Raw genomic sequence first — 27,643 nt, forward strand, 5'->3', positions numbered from 1 at the left:
CCCACAGCCGGCCCCACTACCTGCCGAGGATCTGCTGCCCTTATGGGGATCCTCACACTGGAGAAAACCCATCTTTTGTCACTGCCAGTGACAGGCACAGGGCTGAGACCTGTGGTCTGGTGTGAGGAGCTGCTGCAGGACCAAGATTTATAGGACAGGCTGTATGGCTCTTACCCACCCCCCGACAGGGGCCCACATGTGTATGCACACACGTGTGAGCATGTACATGAGCATGTGCCTGAACTTCCCAGAGCTAGGGGAACACATAATAGGCTGTGGGTAAATCCTGCCAATACAGGAAGCGTAACTGTCATGCACGAGGCCAACAGACAGAACTCCGGTGGATTCACTTGGTTTTGTTTTGTGGTTATCTTTTTTTTTTTTACAACTTTAAATACGGAATATAAATAAATTTACATTTAAAAAATAAAAGGAAAGCCCCCAAAAATATAATCACCGACTTTACAAACTGAAGGAAGCAGATTTTGGACGTGGGGTAGGGAGGAAAGTGCAGTAGAAGGTGGGGGGGGGGGAGCTCAGACCCCACCCCAGGGAGCCCTGGGGATCATTTCTCTTTTCTCCTCCACTCCCAGACCTTGAGCTGTTTTCCTGGAAGAAGCCACCAGAAGTGGAAATCAAAAGAATCTAATATGGGGGGGGAGGGAGTGTGTAGGGGAAAGCAGGAGCTACCCCCTCCCTTGGAGACTTTCTCCTGGGTTTTTCACACCTGCCTGGAAGGGGAACTGCTTGAGCTGGGGACCCAGGAACACGGAGGCCAGATGGACAATAGTGTTGCCTCCCCACCCAACATGGGCTCGCTCCCATCTGACCACTCCAAGCCACTGGCTAGGTCAGGGCACAGCTGGTCCACATGGAGCCTTGCTGTCAGTTAGGAAAAGGATCCCTTTCTCCAGACAGGTTTTCTCCATCTGCCAGAAAACTGTCCTAATAAATACACAAATTGGCCACGTTCTATGGTGTGAACGATGATCCCTGTAGGCAGGGCCCTTGTGCAGTGTGCAGCCTGCACAAACCTACATGGCAGTCTTGGCTGGGTTGGGATAGGATGGGCAGCCCCCGTGCTGCCCTGACCCCGGGTCTTCTACCTAACGGAGCATGAGTGGGGTTATTCATGGCCTCAGAATGGAGTCCAAGAGTCCCTCGGTGGAGCAGACTGAGGGCCAGGACAAGAGGAAGATACAGGGTGGAGGTAGAGAGAAAAAACAGGAAGTGAAGGTCGGGGTTGGGGGGAGTGAAAGGAGGCAGTGAATGCCCAGGTCACCATCCATGGCGGCTCCAGAGCAAACTTCATCTCTAACCCACCTGCGGGGGCACCTGGCTGCCTGGTGCTGGGGCCACGCCCACCCAGAGGAGTCCACGTCTTCAGAGATTTCATAAATGAAAGGAAGCCACTGTGAGCGGACGGGACTGGGGAGAAGTTTCTGGGCCTGGGCGCTGTGGGAGGGCTTCTCTCCAGTCTGCACTCCCCTCCCCGTGGTCTCAGCCACCTGGCCCATCTGCAGGTGTCCCTTCGGAGCTGGCCTGGGGTCCCGGGTCCAGGCAGGCCCTCCATGCCTCGAGGGCCTCGTGGCCACCTGCAAGGCTTCGGGCCAGCCCACGGTACTCAGGTGGGACCTGGGCCGGGAGCTGGGGAGCAGCGAGCCTGTGGGTCTTTCTTGAGCATCTATCCCAGATCCTCGGGGTCAGCGGAGGAAGCCAGCAGTGGAGTTCGGGTCCTCCGTTTCCTTCTCGAGCTTCTGGGCAAGGTGCTGGCGGCCAGTGAGGGGACCCGCTGGTGAGCGGATGGACGCGCGGAAGAGGGGAAGCACCATTGGCCGTCCGAATCAGGCATCGAGACAGACGGACGAGGGGAACAATATTATCACTCCAAGGACCCCATGGGGGCGATACAGCAAATACCATATTAAATAACCCTGTTGGGCAAGCAGAGGGGACACAGGGGGTCAGACACAGCCCAGGGGCTCCATTCCCATGCTCACACGCCTCCCTTGCCAGGGTCAGGGAGCCGATTTCCATCATCGCTCAGGGCTGGGGAAGTTGAGGGTTTGATTTCCCATTCTCTTAGGGCATGCTGGGACACAACTGGACTGGGGTCCCCAAAGCCCCTCACACCTGCCCACTCCATGGGAAAATTCAGTTGAAACTGGGTGGGAGGGGATCCAGGCTTAGAGCTCGGATTCTGTGTGTGGGGGATCACCTGTCCCCAGCCCCTTCACGGCCCAGGCCACAGGCCAGGGAGAAGAAACACCAGGGGCCTGGGCCTCAGGGTCCCCCCCAGGCCTCACCTGCCCTCAATCTCCTCCAGATGCCCCTAGGCTCCGAGGGTCTCCTTCAGTGCCTTCTTGTCATGTGTGTGCTTGAACTTCCGGTGCTTCCCCTTGGGGGGCCGGCGGACTCGCACTGTCCGAATGGTCACCCGAGTTTGGGGTGTCTTGGCTGCTTGAGAGAAAGAAAGGTCTTGTCAGCAGGTGGGCAGCCTCCAGAAAGGGTCTATCGCTCTCCACCAACACCTGCCAGAGACCTCTCCAGATCTCCTGGGCTGAAAGAAGGGGTGGGAGTCTGAGCCAGCCCTCCTGGGGTGCAAATCCCAGCTCCACTGCTTACCAGCTGCATGTGCCTTAGGGACCATTATTGAACCACTCTGTGCCTCAGTTTCCCCATTTGTGAAATGCAGGGGATAAGACTGCCTACCCTGTAGGACTGGTAAGATGAACAAATGGCAGTCTACCAGCGTACACACAGGGGAGTTGATTCACTCTGGCTCTAAGTTCCTTGGCCTTACACCACCGACCCTCCTGATTTCCATGCCCCTTGAGCCTGGTGTGGACTCGGATCTGTTAACCAATAAAAGGAGGCAGAGTGGTGCTGTGCCAGTTCCAGACAAAACCCTTAAGAAGGGTTGGCAGCTCTTAGAGCGCCTGGGTGGCTCATTCAGTTGAGCGGCCGACTCTTGATTTCAGCTTAGGTCATGATCTTGGGGTCCTGGGATCGAGCCCTGCATTAGGCTCTGCATTCATCAGGGAGTCTGCTTGAGATTCTCTCTCTCTCCCTCTCCCTCTGCCCCTCCCCTTGCTGATGTTCTCTCTCTCTCTCTCTCTCTCAAGTAAATAAATAAATCTTCAAAGGGCACCTGGATGGCTCAGTGGTTGAGCATCAGCCTTTGGCTCAGGGCGTGATCCCGGGGTCCACATCGGGCTCCCCACAGGGAGCCTGCTTCTCCCTCTGCCTGTGTCTCTGCCTCTCTGTGTCTCTCATGAATAAATAAAATCTTTTTTTAAAATCGATTGATCAATCAATCTTTAAAAAAGAAGGTGGCGGCTTGGCAGCTCCTCCCACTTTGCTTTGGGGAGCCCCATGCAGGAGAAGTCTAACTACTCCTCCAGGGAAGCCACGTGGGGAGGAGACGATGTGGATGGCAGGAGAGAGACCAGGGCCCAGCGGCCCCCACAGCCCACGGACAGTGACCCCAGGAGACACGGGCAGAACCACCAGGCGGAGCCCAGTCCCCCCATGGATCAGGAAAGAGGATAAAATCGCGTTGTCTTATGCCAAAGATCAGACTGAGAAGTGATCAGCAGACGGGAGCTTCTCTTACTCACTTTCATATTTCCTCCCTGGCCCTCCTGTCGAGGTTTCCTCCCACCAGCCTCTCAGCCCCCAGCCGTCCTGCGATGGGGGAGCACTGGGCAGGGGCCGGACCCACGGAACCACACGCTCTCACCGTGGGGCGAGGCCCCCTGTCCCCGTGCCTGTCGTCGCCTGACCCTTGCCACTCCAAGGAGCAGTTCAGTGGGACGGGCCAGAGCTCAGGCTGTGGGCCAGACCCCCTGGGGTTCAAAGTTGGGCTCTCCCAGGTGTTAGTGGGGTGCTTTGGGGCAAGTCATATAAACTCTCTGTGCCTCCATTTCTGTATCATTAAAACTGAGCCAGCAACAGCCCTGGGCCTCAGGTTAGATGATAACACATGGAAATAGCCAGAAACCCTTGGCTAGCGCTTCCGGTGCACCTGGAATTGTTCTAAGTTCCTTTATTCTCATAGCAGGTACAAGTATCTACATTTAACATATAAGGAAACTGAGACAGAGAGACTGGACCTTGAACCTAGGAGTTGGCCTCTGGAGTCCATACTTCCAACCACTGGCCTGTACACCAGAGTGCTCGTGAGCCTCAGTCAAGGTTACCACTTAGGTCTCTTCCTCCTGAGCCCCCAGGTGGACATCCTGGCCATGAAAGCTCTCTCTGCCAAGCTCAAGGCCCAGCTCGCCCTGGGAGCCTGCCCCGGCCCCCCCAGCTCTTTGGGGCCAACGCTGACTTCCCACCTTACAGACATAAGCTCCCATGGGGCAGTTAGCTCATCTCTGCAAACGGGCAGTGTAAGGACGCAGGCAAGTCTCAGATCTCCCTCAAGGGAGGACACCTAGAAAGGCCACTAAAGGGCCCGCAGTTTGGGCTCCAGAGAAGGGGTCATCAGCAGGACCCCAGGCTGCACAAAGCCTGGGAAAGCTCAAGGTCCTCATGCAGCTCATGAGTGACAGAGCAGAGTCTCGAGCCCAGGAGGTCTGACACTGGCATCACAGAGGCCACACGAGCAAGCCTTATTAGCCGGGCTGTGGATAGCTGCCCGCGGGACTGTCATGCAGGGCCAAATGGCTGAGCTGATGTGGCAAGCCTTTATGTAATCTACATATTAATCAGTTGACCATGCCTTCCAAAATCTGCTTGGAAAATCACATGAAGCAAAGGCACATAAAAGAACCCTGTCTTAAACACAAAGAAGAATATCTGTCCTGACTAGAAATCTCTCTGTGTTAATTATTATTACTATTCCATGCTATTTGATTATTCCATGCTGTTTCATGTTAACTTTTTTTATACAATTTTTTAAAGATTTTATTTTATTTATTCATGAGAGACACACAGAGAGAGGCAGAGACACAGGCAGAGGGAGAAACAGGCTCCCTGTAGGGAGCCCGATGTGGGACTCGATCCCGGGACTCCGGGATCATGACCTGAGTCAAAGGCAGACGCTCAACCACTGAGCCTCCCAGGCACCCATCATGTTAACTTATTAATAATTTACAACAGGTCAGTTTGGAGCTCTTGAATTGTCGACCTTCCCAGGGCATCCATGCTTCAGCTCGGCTCTCAGAACAGGATGAAGAGGCTGAGACAAGCCTGCTTCTAGGATGTTCTGTCCTCTACCACCAGAAAGTTACTGAAAATCAATACACGATTTTTTTTAATGCTCCTCTAATCATACTAACTTAATAAGTCTTGATCCTTGGGGCACCTGGCTGGCTCATTTGGCAGAACATGAGACTCTCGATCTCAGGGTTGTGAGTTCGAGCCCCATGTTGGGTGTAGAGATCACTTAATAAAATCTTAAAAAAAATTTTTTTTTTAAATTCTTGATCCTTACTATAAACATTCGAGGGAGAAAAGGCAGCAGGATGGCCTAAAGAACACAGAACTAGACAGTACAAGACCTGGCTTCTGGGCTAGACTTTGCCACTGTGCCACCTTCATTAAGTCCCTTAAGCTCTCTCTGCTCTAGCAGCTCTTCAATGACACTGAACCACTGACTTGTGAGGTCATCTCTCTGGACCATTCTAGCTCTAACAATGTGAAATTCTTTAAAAAAAAAAAAAAAGAAAGAAAAGAAAAGAAGAAAGAAAGAAAGAAAGAAAGAAGAAAAGAAAAGAAGAAAAAAGAAAAGAAAAGAAGAAAAAAGAAAAGAAAGAAGAGAAGAGAAAAAAGAAAAGAAAAGAAAGAAAAGAAAAGAAAAGAAAAGAAAAGAAAAGAAAAGAAAAGAAAAGAAAAGAAAAGAAAAGAAAAGAAAAGAAAAGAAAAGAAAAGAAGGCAGCCCGGATGGCTCAGTGGATCCTGGAGGCCCGGATCGAGTCCCACATCGGGTTCCCGCATGGAGCCTGCTTCTCCCTTTACCTGTGTCTCTGCCTCTCTCTCTCTCTGTGTCTCTCATGAATAGATAAATAAAATCTTTTTAAAAAAAAAGAAAAGAAAATGACAAGGCAGATAAGAGCCAGTGACTGCCGTCTGGGTGAGGGAAGGACCAGGAGCAGGACTTCAGGATACCGAGACTCTATCTGTGTGGGACTGGCTGGGACTGGCTGTGTGACCTTGGGCAAGACCTCAGCCTCTCTGAGCCTCATGCACCTCCTCTGTAAAAAGTGGACCTGGCAATTGCATCAGATCATTTTTGGGGTCCCTTTTGACTCAGGTCAAACCACGCCCCAGAAATTGTGACTTCGTGAACTCTAAAAGAGAAGAACGGAACTCTGGTTCCAATCAGCCAACCGATGCTTGAACTCTGTCTGTCCATCACTGCTGCAGGGTTGCCCAGGCTCTACCTACACATCTTCAAGGACAGGAAGCTCACTACCGCACAAGGCATATAATTCCCTCTTGGCCCCCTGGCTGATGAACAGCTTTTGGTATATGGAGTTAAAATCTCCCTCCAGTGGCTTTTCCCCCCTGGTCCTAACCCCCCTGAAGACCACAGGGAATTAGTTTGATTTCTCATTCCCAGGACGAGTTGTCAAATATCTGAAGATAATATCCATGGAGTCTCCTCTTGTCTCACCATTTCATGTACTTGTTCGACAAAGTAGGGGGCTATGGTAGCAGATGGGGATGGGAGTTGCACTGGACAAGGTAGTCAGGGCAGACCTCTAGGAGGAGGTGACTTCTGAGCTGAGACCCAAATGAAGACAAGTAGCCTTCTGAAGAGTTGAGAGAAGTGAATTTCAGATAGAAAGCAGCTTATGCAAAGGCCCTGAGGCAGACACATATTTGGACACTTGAGGAGGTCGGGCTGGTTGGGGTGGCATAAATGAGGGGGAATGGCTGGCAGCAAGGCTGGAAGACCAATCAGGGGCTAAAGCCTTTATGTAAAGCCTCGCAGGCAGGGGAGGAATCTGGATTATTCTCAGTGAGACAGAAAGCTTCAGATGAACTTAACCAAGGGCAAGCCTGATCCAATTTCCCCCACAGCTGCCATAAGGGAAGGGAACTGCCCAGCTAAGCAATTCAGAGACAGACCGTGGACCAGCGGTTACCTCGCAAGTCTTGGGAACTCCCCGGGGTTCGGGTCACGGGTCGAGCAGCCACCACTGTCTCACACTTGCACGCCAGGTGGTCCTCCAGGGTCACCGTGGCCTTCTTAAAGGTTGGCTTCTTCCGTACAATCTCGATTTTTCTCACCTGGAGGACAGAACCATCCAAGTGCCTCTGTAAGACCACACAAGCAGAGGCTGAGGGAGCCCGCCCGCCTGCTCTTCCCACCCCAGTGTCCCCTGCAGGGCTCTTTCCTCGAAAGCCGGGAGTGGACAGCGACATTGGCCTAAACAATGGCAGGACCTTGCCCTCTGCCCTTCTCGTAGCTTTTCCATCAAAACAAGCCCTCCCGACCTGGCCTCCAGTTTGGCCGCAGCCCCCTCGGAGCTCCCAGAGAGGGAGAAAGGCATTTCCGGGTTGTGCGTAGGGCCTGTGGTGTCCTCATTCCCGGAGCGCCAGCCAAGGTCAGGGACTATGGCAGAGGCGGGAGATGGTTGTCTAGAAGGAAGTGGGGGGAGGCTTTATCCAGGAGGGAGGCGGGAAGGGGGAGGTCAGCTGTCAGGTGTCCATCCACAGAGCTGGAAGCGCAGGGGACAGGAGATACCATGATAGTGGGTGGTGCAGGAGAGAGTGACACTTGTGATCTTGGGCACCGGGCCCAGGCCTGGGATGGAGGTGGTGGGCACGGGGCAAAGCCACAGCTGACCTCAGGGAGGGGAGTGTGGCGAAACAGGTGGAGCTGTTGGCAAGAGTGGGGCTCACCAGCCGGGGCTGAGCCCTAGGTGAGCTCGCTGCCCAGCAGCTCTGCCCCGCCTGAGTCAGTCTGGAGGCGAGGCTGACCCAAGGGGCTTTTCCACATGAATCAGAAGGCAGCTGAGGCTTTTCTGGCGCAGCCTGGCCCAGCATGAGACCCAGAGCTCCCCAGGGCCGCCTCTATTCTAGAATGTTCCTTGAGTCAGAGTGCATACCCGATGCTTTCAGAAAGCAGGCAGGATTCAGCTTTCTGACCCTCGCTGGGGGCTTCCCCAGCATTTGCTGTGCCTGTTGCCTGGAGGGTCTCTGCACCCTCCTCGTTAAGGACACAGAAAGGCTTCTGAACAGGTTTGGAGGAAATACAAGCAGCCCAGAACATTCTGAGTGTCTGATAAATGCTTGCAGACAGCTCTCTTCAAGGAATATTTGGGGATTTTATCCCTGAGAAAGGAGACAGCACCCTTCACATAATGTCCTACACCCACCCTGCCAGGCGTTGGGGGAGGGGGGTTGCCTGCGGCTTCTGGGTACAGCAGCCTGGGTGTTCTGGAGGGCTCACAGGTGGCCTCGGCACACCTGCCCCAAGAGCCGCCTGCCACGGCCCTACCTGGACAGAGCCCCCCCAAGGCATGCCCCTATGGAGGCTGGAGCCCCCCATCCCCAGACCCCTTCACCCCAGCCCCCAGCCGGGGCCAGCGGGCCAGCGGCGCCCTGCGCACCTGAACAGGCCGCAGCTGCACCTGCGTGGGCCGGCACTGCACGTTGCGGTTGTTGCAGCAGCCGGAGCAGCGCTGCACCTCCACACACGGCGGCCACACCAGGAAGTTGGCGTTGGTGCGGTCTATGAGGCGCCGTGAGATCTCGAACACCTCGGTGCGCGTCTTGCACTCAGCGATCATGGCCGGCTCGGCGACCGTCGGGGACCCTGAAGGGAGAGGGGGACCATGGTCGGGAGGGTCCGCCCAGCGGGACACCTCGGGGACTGCTCTCCCCCAGAAATGCCCAGCGGGGTCCCACTTCCTTCAACCCCCACCACTCCCCTCACCCCGGGTGGGGGGCGATGGCGCACCCTGGCTATTATCAGCTGTGGGACTGGGACGGCTTGCTGAGGTGCCCTCAGCCTCAGTTTCCCCATGAGATCTACACCTCAGAACTGCTGCAAGGATAGAGTGAGGTCATTCAGGGAGTGCTGGCCTGGCATGAATGTCCGTGTTCTTCGGCCAGCCCTCAAGTTCTGTGATCTCACACATCTGTGCCCTTGCCTGGCTCCTGGCTCCCGCTCGCTTATTATTTTGTAACCACTCTCATGTTGCCCTTTTACACTGTAATCTATTCTTACATCCTTGCTTCTTTCAAAGTCTGTCTCCCCATCTGTGGCACGGGGATGACAGCGCCCATACTGCACTTGGAGGTGGAAGGAGTGATGTGAGCAGCAAACAGTAAGTGTCCGGTCCAGGCTGGGGCTCTGCGGTCCTTCCCGTACAGAAACACTGAGGCTTGACTTGCTGCCCAAATTCGGAGTGAGGACCTGAACTCAGACCACCAACTCCTATCTGAATGTTCCCCTAGCCACTGTCGACAGTGTTTGGGGGACTACAGGTGGGCAGAGAGGTAGAGGAGGGGCTTAGGGCAGTCATAGAAGCCCTCCCCTGGGAGGGCTTCTATGGGACCTAGGCAGGTGCCAAGCCTTGCCTGCTGTCCCAGGCTGCAGCCCTAAGCCACAGAAGAGACACACAGCCCACGAGGATGGCACTGGGTTCAAGTGAGAAGTGCTGCCGGGATCCCAGCCCTATCCCTTGCTCGCTGTGTGACTCTGGCCATGGCTTTACCCTCTCTGGGCCCCAGTTTCCAACTCTATAAAATGGGGTCAGTAATATCTATCTCTAGGGTTGAAGGAATGAACAAATGAGTTTAAAAACACTGTATTTAGGAAACTGTTGGGGGATGGGGCATGATGACTCAACTCCTCAATATAGTGTATTGAAGGACAGTTCTGCTGTTCTACATGGTTCAACTCAGTCCTCGGGGTGTGATGAATGGGGCAGCCCAGAGCCTTGGGCTGGCTGCACACCCCAGTTCTTCTTGTCCGGCTCCCACTGTGGAGGGGTCAACCATTCTCATCTGCAGCCTCACCTAGGCTCCTTCTCCCTCGGGATAAACTCTCCAGCTCGTCTCCAGAATGGGATCGGGTCAAATTCAGGTCCAACTCGGCCCCGTCTTCGTCTGCAGGAGAAGGCACAGTCAGATGCATTCTGATAACCACTGGCTGATTTGACTGTGGAGTGGGGGCTCCAAGGGGGATATGGGGCAGGCAGGAAGGTGTCCTCTCACCCCTCACTGGTACTCTACTCCAAAGAACAGCCTCCCTTTCCAGCTCCCAGTAAATCTGAGGGTCCTAGCTCCAACCCCAGGGTGGCCATGGGGCTCAGGGGGTGGTGGGGCACTGACTGCATCCCTGGCAAGGGGGCCTTCAGCCACACTCGGGGCTCTTCAGCCACATTTTTGGACAGAACCCATGTCAAAGGAGTTAAAAATAACCCTTCCCTTTTGCTACTGTAAGCGAACCCTCCTCAGCCTCCAGGGCAGGGCAAGGACCCAGAGCTCGGAAGGCCAGTTTCCAGTGCCCCTCCGCCCAGCGTTCCCATAGGAAGTGCTGAATGGAGAAATTCCCAGAATCCCCGGGGGGACCAGCATGCCCTGGACACAGCCCTTCTGGAGCCCCGGACAATGGCCCAGCTGAGGCAGAGGGAGGAGGGAAGGAGAGCAGTGGGGGTGGGGAGCCAGTCTGCTGGGATGGGGGTGCCAGTACCTCAAGGCCTTGCAGGCCCAGGTCTTGCTCTAGCTCCCAGTGTCTCATTGGGTTTGCCTCTCCCCTCTAATCTCTGACCTGGTGTCTGCCCTAAACTGTCCGTTTCTCCCTCAGGTCATAGACTACAGCTCCCTTCCGCAGCCTGGGAGGTCCTCATCTTGGTGGCATTGGTGCCCCTTGGAGCCATCCATCCCTCTCTCTGGTGGTGGCCACCACTGCCATGGGAGGTGTCTCCCCTTCCCCCTGGCCCTGCCAACCACAAAGCTCCCCCTCCTCTGTGTGGGCTCCCAGGGGTCCTATTTGGAGGAGCTGGTCCTACAACTGGTGCATTTCCATCCAGCCTACTGCTCCTGCGTCAGCCTGTCTGTCCCTCTCGCTCCCTTCCTTTCTCCCTGCCATCTCTGGAATGTCCCTGGTGGAGAGGAGATGGGGGAAAAGATGTGCTTTGTGGAAAGGTTAAGTTGATTAGGAAAAAATAGCCACATGGTTGCCTCGAAACAGGCCTGCTATTGAGAACCTCTGTCCCCAATCTCGACCCCCAGCCGGGGTGTGTAGGGGCTGTCCGAGGGTGGGGGCCTAGGGCCTTGGAAAGAAACTGCAGAAAGGCTAAATTTGGAAGTTGCCCCATTGTGTTGGCCAGGGCTGGCCAGTCGGGCATGGGGTGGGGGGTGTGGGAGACGTCGGGTGGGGGGCCCAGCGAACAATAGGTGGGCCCAGCTAGGGCCCCCTCCTGCCTGCCTCGCCAGCCCCCGGCACAGGCGGGTTTGAAAGGGCCCGGGAATGCTTTTGAGAGGGAGCCAGGGGCCCAACGGGGAGAGGAAACAAAGACAGGAAACGCTGTCCCCCGTAGATAGGAGTCTGGGCAAGGATTACAAAGTGACAAAGAGACAAAACCCTAGAGGGAAGGGGAGCTGGGGGTGCAGGGGGGGTGCTGACCAGGGCTCTAGGGAACAGGCCAGAGGTTAGAATAGAATGGAATTTGCTCTGAAGACAGCGTTTATAAATACATTCCCGACCCAGCCCGCCAGCCCTGCCACGTGTGTGCCACCAAGCACGTGCCTATTCGCTGAGTGCACTCTTGGGCTAGGGCAGGGCTGCCCGCTGGTTTGGGCCAGGTGTCCCCAGGAGACCTTACAGACTGGGCCCTCGGCCAGAGAGGCAGGGAGATGGCTCCTTCGGCACCACCCCCCTGGCTGAGTCCACACCTGGATCCACATGTGGCATATGCCCTGGGCACCTTTTCCCTGCCCTCCTCCTCCTGGCACCCCACCCTGTGCACCAAGCCAGAGCCACATGTGGGTGCTTCTCCTGCCACGCCCCACATCCCAGGTACCAACCCGTCCACCTTCTCGGCCCTGCCCCGCATAGGTGTGGCCGAGCCCTCCTGGGACAGTCACAGGCCTCTAGTTTTCTGAAAGTCGAGGAAGGGAGGATGCCCCTCGCCCTGCCCCTCCCAGCTCCCCAGGACTCAGTGGAGGCCTAGAACAATGATCGAGGGTTCCATTTACCTACGGAGGCTCCGTGCAGCAGGCGCTGGAGGTCATCAAAGGAGCGGATCGAGTGGTCGCTCAGCATCTCGTAGAGCTCCTCGGGAATGGGGTCCCCCTGCCAGGCAGACACCGTGGGGCCAGGTGAGCTGGGGTTGAGGGCTTTCCAGCCATGGCCCTCTTCATCGCCACACACATACCCTCCCATGGAAAACCCCCCACAGGGGGGCCTCTCAGCTGTGGGCAAATGCACAGTCATGATGGGGGCACAGGCAAGGACCAGATTCCAGGCCAGATGACCAAAAGCACAAAGTTCTGGGAGCCAGAACCTGCTGGAGCCTCTAAGACCCAGCTCAGATGCCCATCCCCCACCCCCAATCAAGAGCCCTGCTCTGAGAAGGATTGGGTTATGTACCTCTGTCTCCTACATCACACCACAGGTTCCAGGAGACTCCAACCACCTTTCTGCTTTTCCTCCCCACCCGACAGCCAATGATAGCCAGCATTTGTCACTGGAGACTTATTGTCCCCATTTTACAGATTAGAAAACAGAGTCCTCCAGCCAATGATCAGCAGAACCTACATTCAATGCCAAGGCTTTCTGATGTTAGAGCCTGTGCTCCCAGCTCCCTGGATACATGAGGTGTTTCCTAAATGCTGGAGGTGCTGCACAGTCTCAGGGGCTCCAGGTACTAATGAATCTATTTAGTCTCTTGCTCAAAAGAGAAGGGAATCCTCAGATATAGACATGAAACCTGAAAGCTTACCCATGCCCCATGCCCAACCAAATCCTATTTTTAGAGCCCCTCTGGCCTGTTACCAAAAACACTTGAAACTTAATAAGTGCTTTAACAGGCCCCACTCGGAGCCCGGCTTCCTCCAGGGAAACCACAGGCCTCACAATGACATGAGAGCAGCCCAATAGGAAGGTCACGGCCATGTCCCTCATGGTCTAAGGAGACCTGAGGGGCTGATGCCAGAAGTCTTGAGAAGGAGCGCCCAATCTGGACACCCAGTGCCTCAGGGCAAAGGAAATGCATGGGATGCTGCTTCATGTCCAAACTCACACCCATGCAAACACACACACATGTGCACATACAGACACAGGATGGCACGGTCCTGTGGAAGGAGCCCTGGGTGGGGAGCCCTGGCAGACTTATTTAACTCTGTGCCTCAGTTTCTCCATATTTGGGAGCATGAGCTCCTGCTCTAGTCAGTTCACAGAACACTCCAAGGACCGGAGTTCTGACTGGCTTTGCACAGGCTGAGGTCCTGGCCTGACTAGGGGTGGGAGTGGGGGATGGGGTGGGGATATCTGCCCTGTGGCCAGCCCCGGGGGACTCACCCCAAAAAGCTCTGTTAGGAGCTTGGTGATGGACCAGTTTCTCGCTCCCCAAACAGTTATCAGGGTGTCTAGGAACACCTCCTCCAGGGGTTTCACCATGTCCATCCGGCTCCGGCCACCCAGGCCGGCCTTGAAGCCAGGGTAGAGTGCGGGTAAGATTGCTTTTGAAACCCATTCCTGGGGATCCCTGGGTGGCTCAGTGGTGTAGTGCCTGCCTTCGGCCCATGGCACAATCCTGGAGTCCCAGGATCGAGTCCCACATTGGGCTCCCGGTATGGAGCCTGCTTCTCCCTCTGTCTGTGTCTCTGCCTCTCTCTCTCTCTCTCTCTCTATGTCTATCATGAATAAATAAATAAATAAAATCTTAAAAAAAAAAAAAAAGATAAAACCAATTCCTTGGGACGCCTGGGTGGCTCAGCGGTTGAGCACCCGCCTTCAGCTCAGGGCATGATCCTGGAGTCCCAGGATCGAGTCCCACACCGGGCTCCCTGCATGGAACCTGCTTCTCCCTCACCTGTCTGCCTCTCTCTCTCTGTATCTCTCATGAATAGATAATAAAATAAAATAAAATTAAAAAATAAAATAAAATAAAATAAAATAATAAATAAATAAATAAATAAATAAATAAATAAATAAATAGAATTCCTTGAAACCCCTGAGCTGAGTTCTTTCATTTGAATGTGGAGCTTATAATCCTGTGTGGGTCTAGGGCTGCCGGGAGGCTCCAGGCGGGGAAGGCTGTGGCCCTAGCAGTAAGCCTGGCTGGCAGCCGAGGGCTTTCCTTCAGGGTCCAGAGCTACAAAGCTGGGGAGCCAGGGCTGCATGAGAAAGCCATCAGCTCAGCTACCTCTCACTCCCCTACCTCTACCACACTCTGCCTCCTCCTACTCTAAGAGAGAAAGAGACCTGCCTTTGGTATCTCCAAATGTGGACACAGGGCTCTACCCACAGACCGGAAGGCAGGCGGCTGGTCCCCAGTTAAGACCAAGGCAGGCTACTTCCTCTGAGGGTTTTGCCAAGCCCAGAACTGGCAGTCCAGGGAACTAAATTCTACCCTTGTACTGCTACTAACCACCCTGTGACCCCCGGCTGGTCACTGCCCCTCTCTGGTCCTGGCTCTCATCTGTGAATCAAGGGGTCAAAGACATGTGATTCAATTCTAATTCTGCCTGTGGTGGCAGAAGAAGCAGTAGAGGAAAGCCAAGGGTGAGGGCTCCCAGGCTGTCTGTATAGTAATGATTCAATTAACCCCCTACAAAAAAAAAAAAAATTAACCCCCCAGGAGAGGGTCCAAAGGCCCAGTACCAAATGGCATATAGCGCTCATGCCAAGACCTCTTTGCCCATTGGAGAGGTGGCTGCAGCTGCCAGCCGGGGCAGAATGGACAGACCCCAAGCAGGACTAGTGGATGCCCCAGACCCAGCCTACCACCCAAGAGAGGCGATTTTTATGGAAACAGATCCAGATCCTCCCAGGCTGAATGGTGAAGAGCCCAGGACAGACTGGAGAGGTGGGGAAGAGCCCAAGTACACAGTAGGTGCTCAAGAAGCACTCATAAAATGCAGGAAGGACTATCCCCTTCTCACTGGGGTTCTCTCCTGTATGATTCTACCTCCTCCACCAGGAAGAGCCTGGATTACCCCACCACCACCACCACCTATGCAAATTGCCTCCTAAAGAGTCCACTTCATTCCAAGCAGAGAGGCCATCCCCTGCCCATGTTTCTAGTAACTTGGCCACTGGATGTCCAGAACTAAGAGCCCCTGGATTTGATAATAATACCACAGCTAACTTTTAGTAAGTGCTGACTATGAGCCATGCACTGAGCTCAATGCTGTACTAACTACCAATCCTAAGCAGCTGGCTCTATTTACCCATATCTTCCAGATGAGGAAGCTAAAGACTTAGAGAAGTAACGGGGCTACAGGTCTCCTCGACAATAGCAGAGCCACACCCCACCCCCTTCCAGCCCACTGTGGAGCTTTCTGGAAACAGGTGTCTCAGAGCATTGGTTCTCAACCAGGGGCTGAGGAGGTCCTCAGGGGACACTGGCCATGGCTGAGGCAGTCACAACTAGAGGAGCGCTACTGGCATCTAGTAGGCTGTGGCCAGTGATCCTGCTAAACATCGTACCATGCACAGGACAACCCTCCACACTAAAGAATCATCTGGCCCAAGATGTCAATGGTGCAGAGGCTGAGAAGCTCGAACACAGAAAAGCAGGGAGGGGCTTCAGCTGCCAAGGAAACCTGGCCTCTCGGATTAAGGCTGTAACAACCTTAGCTTCTTTATCTTTTCAATGGGGCTGGGAACACCTGACTGGTGTTACTGGGAGGCATAATTGCACCTCGCAGAGCAGCCAGCAAATAACGGGTACTTAATGAGCTGTCACTGTGGCCAATTCAGTCCTTCGGGTGGCTCCTTTGAGGGCAGCAGCGAGCAGCACACATGCCCACGGCCAGCAGTGCAGGGCATTTCTGAGGAAGACAATTGGTGGGCGGAGAGCTGCCTGCCCTGGGAGAGTATGCGGCTTTGCATTATCCCCTGTGCTGGGCCCCAGGAAATGGCACCCTAGCCCCCACTGGCACTGCCCGGGGCCATGTGGGCTGGTGGGTCCCTTCCGGGGCTGGGGGTGGGTGAGGGATGGGGAAATTCAGCCTGCAGTCAGCTCCAAGATGCAGTGCCCTAGGGGAGACTCACATAGGCACCTGCTCCTCGGGGTCAGAGGCCCCTCCTGGTGTGGGAGGGTGAGCAGCCCGGAGCCCGGGTTTCGTGGGCACATCTAGAACCCTCCTTAGGTGCGCAGGGAAAAAAGCCATGGCATCCTCATGCAGCTGCCCCAGATCTCAGGCCTGGGGTTCCTGACAGGGCAAGGGCGTGGTGAGAAGGCAGCTGGGGCACAGCCAGCCATGGGAGCCAAGGCAAACAGCCGCCTCCCCACCCCGCCCCACCCCCAGCGCCAGCTGCAGAAGGTAGGAAGGGCACGAGCTAGCGTGAGGCCAGGTGAATTACCTGCTCCCAGCCAGGCTGGCAGATCAAAGGGGCTTGGACCCCACCCTCCCCCAGGGCCCCAGCTGCACACACACATATGCTCCCCAGCCGGCCTCCGTTCCGCTGAGGGAGATGACACAGGCTCAGCCCAAGCAACCAGGGGCGTTGTCTGTGGCTGGCGGAGGGAGAAGCCGACAAGGCCTTGGAGCGCCTGCCTGCCTGACAGTCTCAGGCCTGATTTAGATTCGATGCCAAAGCCAAGCCCTTTGAAGAAGCCTTCTCTGGGCAGACCACAGAAGCCATTTAGAACCAGACTTTCCCACCTAGCATTTCCCTTCACGATTGCTCCTGGGCCCTCCCGCCCCGCCTGAATGTTAGCCCAGCCCCACACTGGGTTGGCCACCTCTCTCTGGAGCAGAAAAACTGTTAAGGCTGGAAGAGGGGCCAGGGCAGCCCATCACAGTCACTGTCCCCCACTACCGCCACTCCGATCCTACCCCCCCACACCCCCGGCCGGCCCAACTCCCAGCACTGGGGTGGGGTGCAGCAGGAATCTGCATTTTCCAGAGAGGCTGGGGAATTCTCCTGTTAGAGAACTCTGAGCTAATCTGATCGTCACATGGCGGGGGGAGGGGGGGGGCAGAAACAGAGGCCCAGCTCAATATACACAGAATCTTTGCAGTCTGATTTTCCTTCTGTTTCTTCCTCTGTCCTGTCCAATCTTGGCAGCCCAAGTCCCAAGATGTGGGAAAGAAAGACAGGCTTGTCTCTCAAGATGGGGGGGGAAGGGCTCAAATGAGAATGCCTGCCCAACGGCAGAGGAGCCTGGCTGCATTGCCCTGAGGGTGAGGACTACTCGAGGACACGTTTATAAAGCACTTAGCAAGCGCTAGACGGATGTCTGGTCCTTCCTTGCCACCACCCACACCACCCAACCCCCATATCCACTGTCCTTTCCCAAATATTTATAGATTATCCACCTTGGACCAGACAATGCTCCAAGAGGGAGACAGTGATGACCAAGACAAACTCTCTAGTGGAGTTTAGACTAGTGAGGGAAACCGGACAATAAATAAACTAGAAAATGGAAGAGCTGTCCTAGACGAGACATGGGGGCAGGGGGAGGTGGGAGAAGAGACTGAGAGGGACACAGGAAGCCCAGGGCAAACACCTCTCTACCACTCTTGCTGAATCAATCTCCCCCCAACTCTTCTAGGTTTTGTACCAGAGCCTGTAAATTCTGTTGGGTCCTAAACTTGCAGACGCTTCTAGGGCTGGGGGAACCCAGCAAGTCGGCCCCCCACCACCTAAGGCCATTAACAAACCAGAAAGAAGCTGGATGGTAAAGGGCTGCCAGGCCCCTTCACTCCTTCCCTGCAGAAGGGTGCTGAGGCAGGAGGCATCACATGACAGTGGGAGTCACCCTCCCCGGAAGCCAGCTCAGCTGATGGAGATGGGACCTCCTAGGCCTCCACTGCCAGGCTCCCCATCAGAGCTCTCACCCCTCCCTCCCAGCTGCTGAGGCCTCTACCTGAGGCGGGTGCCAGAGACAAGGCCAGCTCCAAGGCCATGACCAGCAGCAAGCTCTCCTGGAGTCTTCCTTCCTCGACTGACCCCCATGTGGATGAGTTTCCCCTTTATGTCTCCTCCCCCACCCTCCCCAGAGCCGCATGAGACAGACGTAGGCTTAGCATGAAAAGTGCTTCTTTCAGAAAGTGCAAAGCACCACACAATTGTGGGTTCCCGAGGGCCCTGTGTTCCAGGACCCTGTGATTACAGTAAGGAGAGAGGCACCGGCTTCTGCGCCATAGCGTGCCCCCAAACACACATACCCATGTTGTTGTGGGGAAGGAGGAGGAGGTGCTGGAGGAAGGTGGAAATGGGGAGGACAAGCCCCGGAGAGCCTCACCCAGCTGTCACCCAGCCTCTCCAGAACACGCTGGGAGCAGCAAGGAGGAGGCTGAACAGCCAGGTGGGAGCCCCCTCAGCGACGTGGGTCCTCCAGTCTTGGAGGCTCAAAGAAGGGCCGATTGGAGGGAGAAATGCTCTGGACATCGCAGCGCCCCCCAGGCGCATCAACACTATTTTCCGCCTCCTGGAGGGGGGGGGGGGGAAGCAATTTCAGAGGGTTGGTTACAGTTTGAGGGGAGGCACGCTGACCGGAGCAAGCAAAAAACAGTGGGTGCTGCGACGCGGGGATCTGATGGGAGGGTCCCTGTTTGCCCTCCCTCCTAGGGCCCAGCAAGGAACCGCGGCCACTACGCGGGTGACGAGGCTCCAGGACCCACGGTGCGCCCACCTGTTGCGCGGGGGTGGGCCCCCGGGGCTCGGTGTAGAGGGTCCGTGCGTGCCTGTGTGCGTGCGTGGGTGTGCGCGCACGTGTGTTCAAGCCGCGTGTTCCGGGACCAGGCGTACGTGTGTGTGCGGTGCGCGCGCGTGTGCCCCGCGTGTGCACGGGCGTGGCGGCGGCGGGCGCGCGACCCGGCCGCGGTAGTGCGTGCCCGTCGCTCTGCGCGCCCGCCCGCCCGCCGGAGCGCAGCATCGCCTCCGGCCAAGAGTGTGCATGCGTGGGGTGAGTGAGCGAGTCCGGGGGCCGGGCGGGGTGGGCTGCGGAGAGCAGCGGCGGGGGCGCCGCCGTTCCCAGGACGCCCTGGCACCGGGCCCGGCCCCCAGGCCCCGCGGCGAGGCGAGGCGCGGCGAGGCGAGGCGGCAGCTGGGGCCGGCCGGCGCCCCCCTCCCCAACAGCTGGCCGCGGCCGGGGGCTGCAGACCGGAGAGGAGGGGGCGTCGGGAGGGGCCTGCAGGCTGCGGGGCCGAGCCCTGCGGCCTCCCTCCCGGGTGCGGACCGCGGGGGGTTGGCCGCGGAAGGGCGGGGCCCCAGGGCGGGCGGCCGGCGGCCCTCGAGGAGCCCCGAGAACAAAAGGAGACGGCGACGGCTCCTCTGTGGTCAAAACAACCTGCGCTGGCGGCGGCCCAAGGTCTGGCCGCGGCCGCGGAGCCCTTCACCTTAACCCCTTCGCCGCCGCCGCCGCCGCCTTCCTGCGCCTCGTTAGACGCCAGGAGGGTCCGGCCCTCCTCGGGCGCCGGCGAGGTGCGGGCTCCGGCCGCGGCCGAGCGGAGGCGGGACGGGACCCAGGCTCGCCGCGCTCCCCGCTGCCCTCCCTCCCCTCCACCTCGCGCTTCCTCCCTGCCCCGCCCCCTTTCCCACCTGGATTCCGGGTGGACTTGCCAACTCACTGCTACGTGTGGCTGGGAGGGGTGGGGGGACCGATCCGACCTGAGAGCTCCCGCAGACGTTTCTACACCCCACCTGCCTTGCAGCTACGCTTTTACAGGCGCGCTCCGCACCCTGCAAGCGGGGGAGAGAGGCGCTCCCTCTCGCAGGGCGCGGGCGCAGGTATGGCGGGGCCTGGGGCACACACCGCCCCGAGGGCTGGATTCCTTAAAAGCCGCACTCCTCCCCAATTCCCGAGTGCCCCAAACCTCTCCCCACCTCGATCGCTCGCCCGCCCGCGCGCTCGGCACCCACCGCCCTCAAGACGCAAGCTGCTGCCCGACTGCGCTCTAGGGCCGGGCTTGCCCTGCGCTGGCCCGAGGGCGCCCGTCCCGACCCGGAGCCCCAGCCGGGGTGGGGAGGCAACCCCCCGCGGAAGGGTGGCGTGGCTGCCACCGGTGCGCGAGCGCGCACTCCCGCGCAAGCCGGGTCCTGGACAGAACCTAAGCTGGAACCAAAGTGGGCTCGGAGAATGCGCAGCCTTTTGCGCCCTCGACACCACCCCCACCCTCTCTCCCTCGGGGCTCCTGAGGGGTGGGGGACGGTGCCACACACCCCCTCCCCCGACGCCGAAAGGGCCAGAGATCCAGGATCGGCCCTGGGAAAGACAGCGACCCCCGCCCCCTCCCCGCACAGCCCGGCACCTCCCGGACCTCGCGTCCCAGCCCTCGGAGGTCACCTAGCGCCCGGCGCTAGGCCCGTGGGCTGCAAGGGTCCAAAGTTCACTGCAGGGAGGGGAGGGGGTGGCTGGGGGGGGTAGGGGGAGGTAATGAATGAAGCCGACCAGCCCTGGCCGCCGTCGCAACTCACCTCGGCGCTGACCAGACGCAGGTAGCAGCAGAGAGACAGGAAGAGCGCCCAGCAGCGATTCATACCGACTCCGGGCCCGGCCCCGCGGGGCCCCGGACGCGTGGACCGAGCGCGCCGCCCCCGCGGCCAGGGTGGGGGGCGGGGGCTGGGGAGGGAGGTGGGCTCGGCTCGGGTCTGCGGCGCTCAGGCGCTCAGGCCGCTGCAGCCGCCGCCGCGGCTCACCCGCATGGCCCCCGGGCGCCGCCGCCCCCGGCCCCGGCTCCGTCGTTGAGGGGCTGGGGAGGGCCTGGGCGCGGGACCAGGGTCCGAGGCCGCTACCTGGGCGGATCCCGAGCCCGAGCGAGCATCCACGGCCAGGGGTCTGCGTCGCGAACCAGCCGAGGCGTCTAGCCGTGTGGGGGCGCCCAGGGGACTCCAACCTCCAAGAGGAAAAAGAACACGGCAGTCGATGGTTCGTCTTCACTCGCCGACTAGAGGCGTTTTCCTCTGCCCGCCGGCTTAGCTTTTTTGCAACATTTTCTGGAAAGGCCCCCGAAGTCGGAAAGTGCAGAGCTGGGCACCTCAAGGCCAAAGTCTCCCCAAAAAAACTTTTTCCAAAGTTGGCTTTGCAGCGGCGGCCCGAGTCCCCGGGCGGGGAGAGGTGCAAACTCCCGCCCGGGCCGGGTGGGGGGGGCCGGAGCGTGTGCGCCTTGGCGCGGGGCCCGGGCGGCGGGCACGGCTGCTCCGCGCTCGCGGCGTGCCCGCTGCGCGCAGTGCCGGGCGCGGCAGACAGGTGGACGCGGCGCGAGTCCGTCGGTCCGTCAGTCCGCGCGCTCGGCGCTCCGGGCGTCCTCTGCGGGCTGTGAGCTGCGGCTGCTCCGGCTTCTCTTTGCAACGAGGCTGGAGGGTGGGCCTTTTTTTTTTTTTTCCTTTCCCTTTTTTGCGCGTGTGTGTCTGTGTGTGTGCGCAAAATATCTCTATCTCGGGAATGAAAGATGGGCGCTGGCGGCCGAGGGGAGCCCTCAGGGAGGCAGCGGGGGAGGCTGCGGGTGTGCGGGGAGACAGGCGGGCTGCTCCCGGCGGCAGGAGGAGAAGTTGCCACCCTTTCAGCTGTTCCGGCCTTTATAAAGGAGAAGGGAGAGCGCTAGAGGTGGGTGGAGACTGCCTTTCCTCTTCTGGCCGGGAGTCAGCACCGGGAAGGGGTGGGGAGCTCCGGGAGGGCCTGAGGCGGGGGCGGGGCGCGCAGGGGTCTCTAAGAGCTCGGCAGCACCCCTAGTCCAGGATCTGGCCCTGGGGAGGGGAGAACTAGGGGCGACCTAGCGCTCCGCCCCTTAGCACAGTGACCGTGGCCTGATTTCTAGCCCACGTGGTTGGGGAGTTGTCTCCAGGGCCACCGCCAGGAGTCCAAGCCCGCAGCCCCAGAACAGCGCTTGCACCCCGACAGGGGCATGGTCTAGCTGTGAAGGACTCAGGCTGGGCAGCTTGGATCCCATCCTGCCCTGGTGCTGAGGAGCTGGGTCACCTTGGCCAAGTCACTTCCTTTCTGTGTTCTTCCATCCAGCCTCAAAGCAGGATAGGGTTCTTGGGAGGACCTAAAAGGGCGGGAAAGGGCAGACAGCACCCAGCCACAAGGTGACCACACAGACCCCTGCCGCCAGTACCATTCAGCAGAAAAGCCGGGTTTATGTCTCCGCCTCCTAGCTGGTTGCCTGGCACACAACAGGCACTGCCAGCATTGGCTGAATTTGAATTTGTTGAACTGCAAAGTCACACAAACCCCCTCAACCCTGCAGCATCCTTGCAGGGCCGCCATCACAATCCTACAGTCATCCTGATGTTTACTACCTACCTCAGCCCCCGGGTTTGAGGCCCGGCCCCCCCCACACACACCCACGCCAGCATTCACACAGTTAACACCTTCCACCCCCAGCTCCGACAGCGGCTGCGGCCCCTGCCTTCCGCAGCCAGTCACACGGTCACAGTCACAGAGTCACACGCACGCCCGCCCAGCACAGCACCCACCACGGGACCCGCAGGCTCACTGCATCACCTGGCTTCTGGCTGTAGGACACCTTTATCTGGTCCCCTTGCACTGTCTGTGTCGTCTGCCCTTGGTACCCAGACATCCCTCTGGGGTGCCAGCTTGCTCCTCACGCCTCAGTCACTGAGACAGGGACAGCAGCTGTCTCTTCATAAGCCATCTTCTTGGACCTGAGCAAAGGTGGCGCAGAGGAGGGGGGACTTCCCAGGTGGGCCTCTTTACAAGCAGCCTCGAGTACCCACCTGTACCCATTACTGCCCAGGCAGCATGGCACAGTGACCACAAGGCAGGCTGCGGGCAGGTCACCTTGGTTCAGATCCTGGTGTGGCCTCTTGCTACTCAGGTGTCTCCGGGAAGCCTAACCTCTCCAGACCTTGGTTTCCTCCCCTATAAACTAGAAATAAGTCTATAACTGGAGGAAGGGAAGGATTTCAAAGAGGCCTGGGAATGTCTTAATGGTGATGGGAATGTTCGTCAGTGTGGCTGGTGATGAGTTCCTGGGTATGTACATATATCAAAACTGACCCATGTATTTTATTGTACCTCAATACGGTTGTAGAATTGGTAACTACCTCAGAGAGTGGTCTAGAGGCTCAGATGAGATAATCCATCTGGAAGGACTGCACAGGATGCCTGGCACATGGAGCACGTCATCCCTTCAACACAGGGTTTGAGTGTTCCCCAGCAGCTACGTGTTATTCCGGGCCCGAGTGGACAGCACAAGGCTAATACAGGCTCCTGCCCTGGAGGAGCCCCGATCCAGAAGGACAGATGCGTAAACAGATAAATTAGGAGACAGGGTGACAAGGGAGATTGGGGGTGGGAGGGTGGGAAGGTAATCCCAGAACACAAGATTTGAAATCTAAAGACTTAGAGATAAAACCGCAGGACACCAGGTGATGTTGACCTTGACCTTCTGTGTCCTTATCTATAAAAGAGATGAGATGACGACTATTGAGGCAACCCTGTGTGTGTAATCAGCAGTGTTCTTCTTACTCCGCAGGTAGCCTCTCGGTGCTCCTGTGAAGTATGTTACTGCTATCTTACAAATGGGGACATTGAAGCACAGAGAGGTTAAGCAACTTGTTCAAGGTCACACAGCCGGTAAGTGGTAGAGACTGGACTGGAACCCAAGCCTTCCAGCTGTGGAGCCTGCACGCTTAAATTAACACCATGCTATGCTGCCTCTTGGCAGGTGCTGACTGATTGACGATGATAATTATGACACATTTTACACTTGTGAGCATCAAACACAACATATGTAAAAGTGCTTTGCCAACTGAAAGTGCTGTACGGACATGAGTTCTGACTTACGCACAAAGTGTTGTGGGAGCACAAAGGAGGGAACACACAGCTCAGCCTCCGGGGAGGGAGGCAAAGGGGAGGGAGGCTACTAGGAGCAGCATCATTGAGCACCCACCCATCCTTACTGCAGGCCCGAGGTGGAAATGTAATATAGGAGACCCAGAGCTGGGGTTCTGGGACCTACCAGGCTCTTAAGTGGGATAGACACAAATCATTACAGTCCAGACGTCTTTGTGCACTGCTTGGAAATGGCAAGACGGGGACAGAAGAGGCAGCTGGAACCACAGGGCTCCCAGCCTGAATGCCATGCTAAAGAGACACTCCCCCCCCATACCCTCTCCTTGCAGACACTATGCCAATGTGGGGGGTCTTTCTATACCAGCAGTTCTCTAAAGAACACCTCCTTCTCTTCTTCCTAAGACTTAGCACCTCTTCCAGGAAGCCTCCTGGGCTTGGTACTTGCTCTGGGTTTCCACAGCAAGTGGAAACTTGTGTTTCCCTCGTGTTGTCATTGCCCTTTTATCAGTCTAGCACTAGACTGAGATCCAGGTGAACAAGGGCCTGATTCTAGCTCCCAGCAGTTACTCAATAAATGTCTGCTAGAGGAATGAATAAATGAGTAAGTATCTTGCCTATTTCTTCCTCTGAGTCCCGCGGCCTTTCGGTGCAAAGATGCCAGGCCCTGCCTCAGGGGTGAAACGGGTTGGGGAGGGGGCTTGTAACGGGAGCCTCTGAACCCAGATGCACAGAGGCACCTCACAGACTTGGAAAGACCCCGGCCCATCTTTGACCCTGGGACCCTGAGGAACCAGGCTTTCCAGTAGGTCTGGGAGCTGGTCCTATGGGCTGGGGGCCACACCCCATGACTCTCACTCCCCACCCCCTTGATAAAGTCTGAGCACAGCAGAAAGCCAAGTGGCCACAACCCTCAGCTAATTGCTGAGGGGCCTGCCCAAGGCCAGGGCTTATTGGACTGTGTGTCTAGAGCAGTCTAAGCTGTCCTCCATCAAAAAGATCTCATACCCTGGGAGTGGGGGCTCAGGGCCAAGGAAGGAGTTGGCTTCCATCCCGGGGACAGACTTGGGCCCTCCAGTGCAGAGTGGGTATCCCTGCTCTCCTGAGAGAGCCCTAGCAGCACCCGTGCCAGGCAAGCCTGCTTTCCCCAGCTTGATGGCCAGAGGAAGTCAGGCTCCAAATTGGGGACAGTCCAAGGCCAAGCGACAAATGGCCTGGGGCCCCAGCCCCAGGCTGTAGGATGGCAAAGTACATATCTGCCCCCACACCGGGTAGCTTCGGTCAGCTGGCCCAGAGCCCCTCACTGCCCTGCCCCCGCCGCCCTGGCCTCGAGGCCTGGGCCTGCCTCACCCTCACCCAGGAAGGGAGGTATTGCAGCGTTGGTGCTCCTTTGGTGGTTGAGGAACTGGAGGTTTGCGGGGTGATGGGGTGGGGTGGGGGGTGGGTCAGGGGACGAGGCTTCCCAGCAAAGACTGCCTGGGGTTCAAGGCCTGCTCTACCATTTACTAGCTCGTGACCTTGAGCATCACCTTTCTGAGCCTCGGTTTTCTCATCTATAAAATGTGGATAACAAGAGTGATCGCCCCAGGGAGTTAACACATCCTCAGCCTCGAAAGCTTGGCTTGGTTGCAGGGCTGAGCGATATAATCGCTCCAGCTGCAGGCGTTTGCTCACGCGCACACACCCACCTGTGCGCAAAGGAGACAGGCCTGGGGGAGGAGCATCCCCAGGCTGGGAAGGCTACAGGCACATCACCTGGAAGGGGGCTGTGGTCGCCACACAGAGCCCCCACCGCTCCTGTTGGAGACGCCCACACACTGGTGAGGCTGTGTCGCTGTGGCTGTGAATACCGGGGAGGCAGGAGAGACCCCAGGAAGGCAGACAGACAGACAGACCCCCAGGCCTGCAGCAGGCAGCCTGGGGGAGCCTACTGCGCGGCCTCTGCAGCCTTGGGCCTCGTGTCCTGCGTACAAAGGCAAGGGAAGCTCAGTGTTTGTTTTCCTGGGGCTGAGCAATGCATTTTTAGCTTTTCTAGTCTCCAGACAAGGAAGAGGATGTTTGGACGGGACAGCTCAGATCTACCTGTCCTGGAAGCTGGCTGGAAATGGAGCAGAGCCCCCGCCCCCACCCCCAAACGGGCTGGGAGGTGACCCCTCCCCAGAGCTGGTGCTGGTCAGCTTTCCCTAGAGAGGTTTCATCCTTACTGCACCCTTGGCTGCTCCCAGGCTGGGCCCCTGGTAACTGGGACACCTCCCCTACAGAGCCTTCGTGGGGGGCCAAGCACTCTGCCTGAGGAAAGGGTAGCAATCTCACCATTCCACCACCAAAGGAGCAAGGCCACTTCCTGCGGGGCTCTGGGGCTCTTCCCTTGTTCATACCTGGGGGCGGGGCATTGAGACTCTGAGAAGGATATTTGCCCAGCATCACCCAGCGAGGAAGCGGGTGTGTCAAGATTTGAATCCAGAGCCTTGATGCCAAAGCCCCCACTTTTGCCATCTCCCCGTTACATGATGACTCCCTGTGTGGCCTGGATCGGAGCTGCCCAGTGTTTCATGTCACTTTCCATGCAGAAAATTAAAGTCTGCTGCATGGAGGAGGCTGGGCAGGGCTGGAGGCAGTGGGCCCCCAAGACCTGCCCACCTCCTCAGGGCGGTAGGGGGGCGGGTCATCTGCAGCCCTGTAGGTGGGAGCTTGTGTACTAGATCTGGGTTAGCGGGCCCTTTCCAAATCAGGGAGTCCTTGCCGCTGTGCTCTGAAGATTCACCTGGGATAGGGCAGGAGGGAGAAAGGGGTGGGCAGGCAGCCCCTCCTGCTGGGGGTACAGCAGCACCAGGACCTCACCAGCTCTCCAGAGGAGGATATTCGTGACTGCAGGAAACATGATTTGTCCGTCAGAAGAGTGGGAAGCTAACCACAGTGATAAAGCCACAGATTTGTCCTCAATGTTCCTGAGAGCACATGAGCCCAGGCCTTCAGGTATATTCACCCAGTTAGGCCTCACAACCAGCCTATGAGAGAGGAGCTATGTCACCTCCATTTTACAGATGGGAAAAGCGAGGCCTGGAGCGGCTTTGGCACTGTCAAGGATGAGTGAGGGCAGAGCTGGAGTTTGAAACTGGGCAGCCTGGTGCCGGCATCACTCTCTGGATGAAACATAGCTGCCCAGTCCTCCTGGGCCCCGCCCTCCCTCAGCCACTGGTTTTGGCCTCACTAGACCCCTGCCTGGTGAGGGCCCTCTGGTGAGCACTGGGCTGGACCCCTGGCTGAAGGAGGCTCCTCCTCTGCCATGAGTGGCACCCCACCCTGGCCGGCTGACCCTGGACAGGGGAGGCTGCTAGAAAGGAGACTCAGATGGCAGGTTATGGATGGTCATTACCCCTCCCTTTGCTCAGCTTGCCACCAGGGTCCCCATCTCCTCCCCCAGCCGTTAGGAAGCCCTCCTTTGGGAGAAAGCCTGACACAGCATCGGTGTTCAAGACCCTGACCCTGCAATACAAGCCAATGGGGTTCGGAGGGGACCTCTGAGCCCAAGATCACACAGTAAGTCAGGGACAGAAATGAGCGACAGTTTTGCCAACTGCAGGGACCCCCAGCCCTCTCCTGCTGGGGGCGGGGACTCTGGGAGTGTGGGGGCGGGGGCAAGGGAGGCAGGTGGGTATGAGGAAAGGTTCTGGGCGAGGCTGTGGGTTCACAAGGAGTAGTGGATGACTGATTTCTACCCCACACCATACTTCTACTTG

The 27,643-nt window shown here is 57.5% G+C and overlaps 1 protein-coding gene across 5 annotated transcripts; it reads right to left on the bottom strand.

Moving 5' to 3' along the window:
- Positions 1-336: 336 nt before the first annotated feature.
- PDGFB (platelet derived growth factor subunit B) lies at positions 337-20,696 on the bottom strand. 5 transcript variants are annotated; one of them, XM_026017332.2, is made up of 7 exons: positions 20,564-20,696; positions 12,166-12,262; positions 9,982-10,071; positions 8,568-8,773; positions 7,098-7,242; positions 2,307-2,457; positions 337-1,934 (listed from the first exon to the last, which is right to left on the bottom strand). In XM_026017332.2, the coding sequence occupies exons 1-6, from the start codon at positions 20,624-20,626 to the stop codon at positions 2,333-2,335; spliced, it is 726 nt and encodes a 241-aa protein (XP_025873117.1). In that variant the 5' UTR covers positions 20,627-20,696; the 3' UTR covers positions 337-1,934; positions 2,307-2,332. The 5 variants fall into 5 exon arrangements, with proteins under 5 accessions (XP_025873117.1, XP_025873116.1, XP_072602341.1 ...); XM_026017331.2 differs by having other exon boundaries at positions 2,307-2,460; XM_072746240.1 differs by having other exon boundaries at positions 7,098-7,269.
- Positions 20,697-27,643: the final 6,947 nt, after the last annotated feature.

Source organism: Vulpes vulpes, unplaced genomic scaffold (genome assembly GCF_048418805.1).
Source record: "Vulpes vulpes isolate BD-2025 unplaced genomic scaffold, VulVul3 u000000677, whole genome shotgun sequence".
Classification (NCBI taxonomy): Eukaryota; Metazoa; Chordata; class Mammalia; order Carnivora; family Canidae; genus Vulpes; species Vulpes vulpes.

What these genes read in the sequence shown, in the direction of transcription:
- PDGFB (XM_072746239.1), bottom strand. Translation starts at nt 20,626, where the DNA reads ATGAATCGCTGCTGGGCGCTCTTCCTGTCTCTCTGCTGCTACCTGCGT. An exon ending in TGCGTCTGGTCAGCGCCGAG is followed by an intron (nt 12,263 to 20,563) that starts GTGAGTTGCGAC and finishes TCTGCCTGGCAG; the next exon opens with GGGGACCCCATTCCCGAGGA. An exon ending in GAGTTCCCAAGACTTGCGAG is followed by an intron (nt 2,461 to 7,097) that starts GTAACCGCTGGT and finishes CTTTCTCTCAAG; the next exon opens with CAGCCAAGACACCCCAAACT.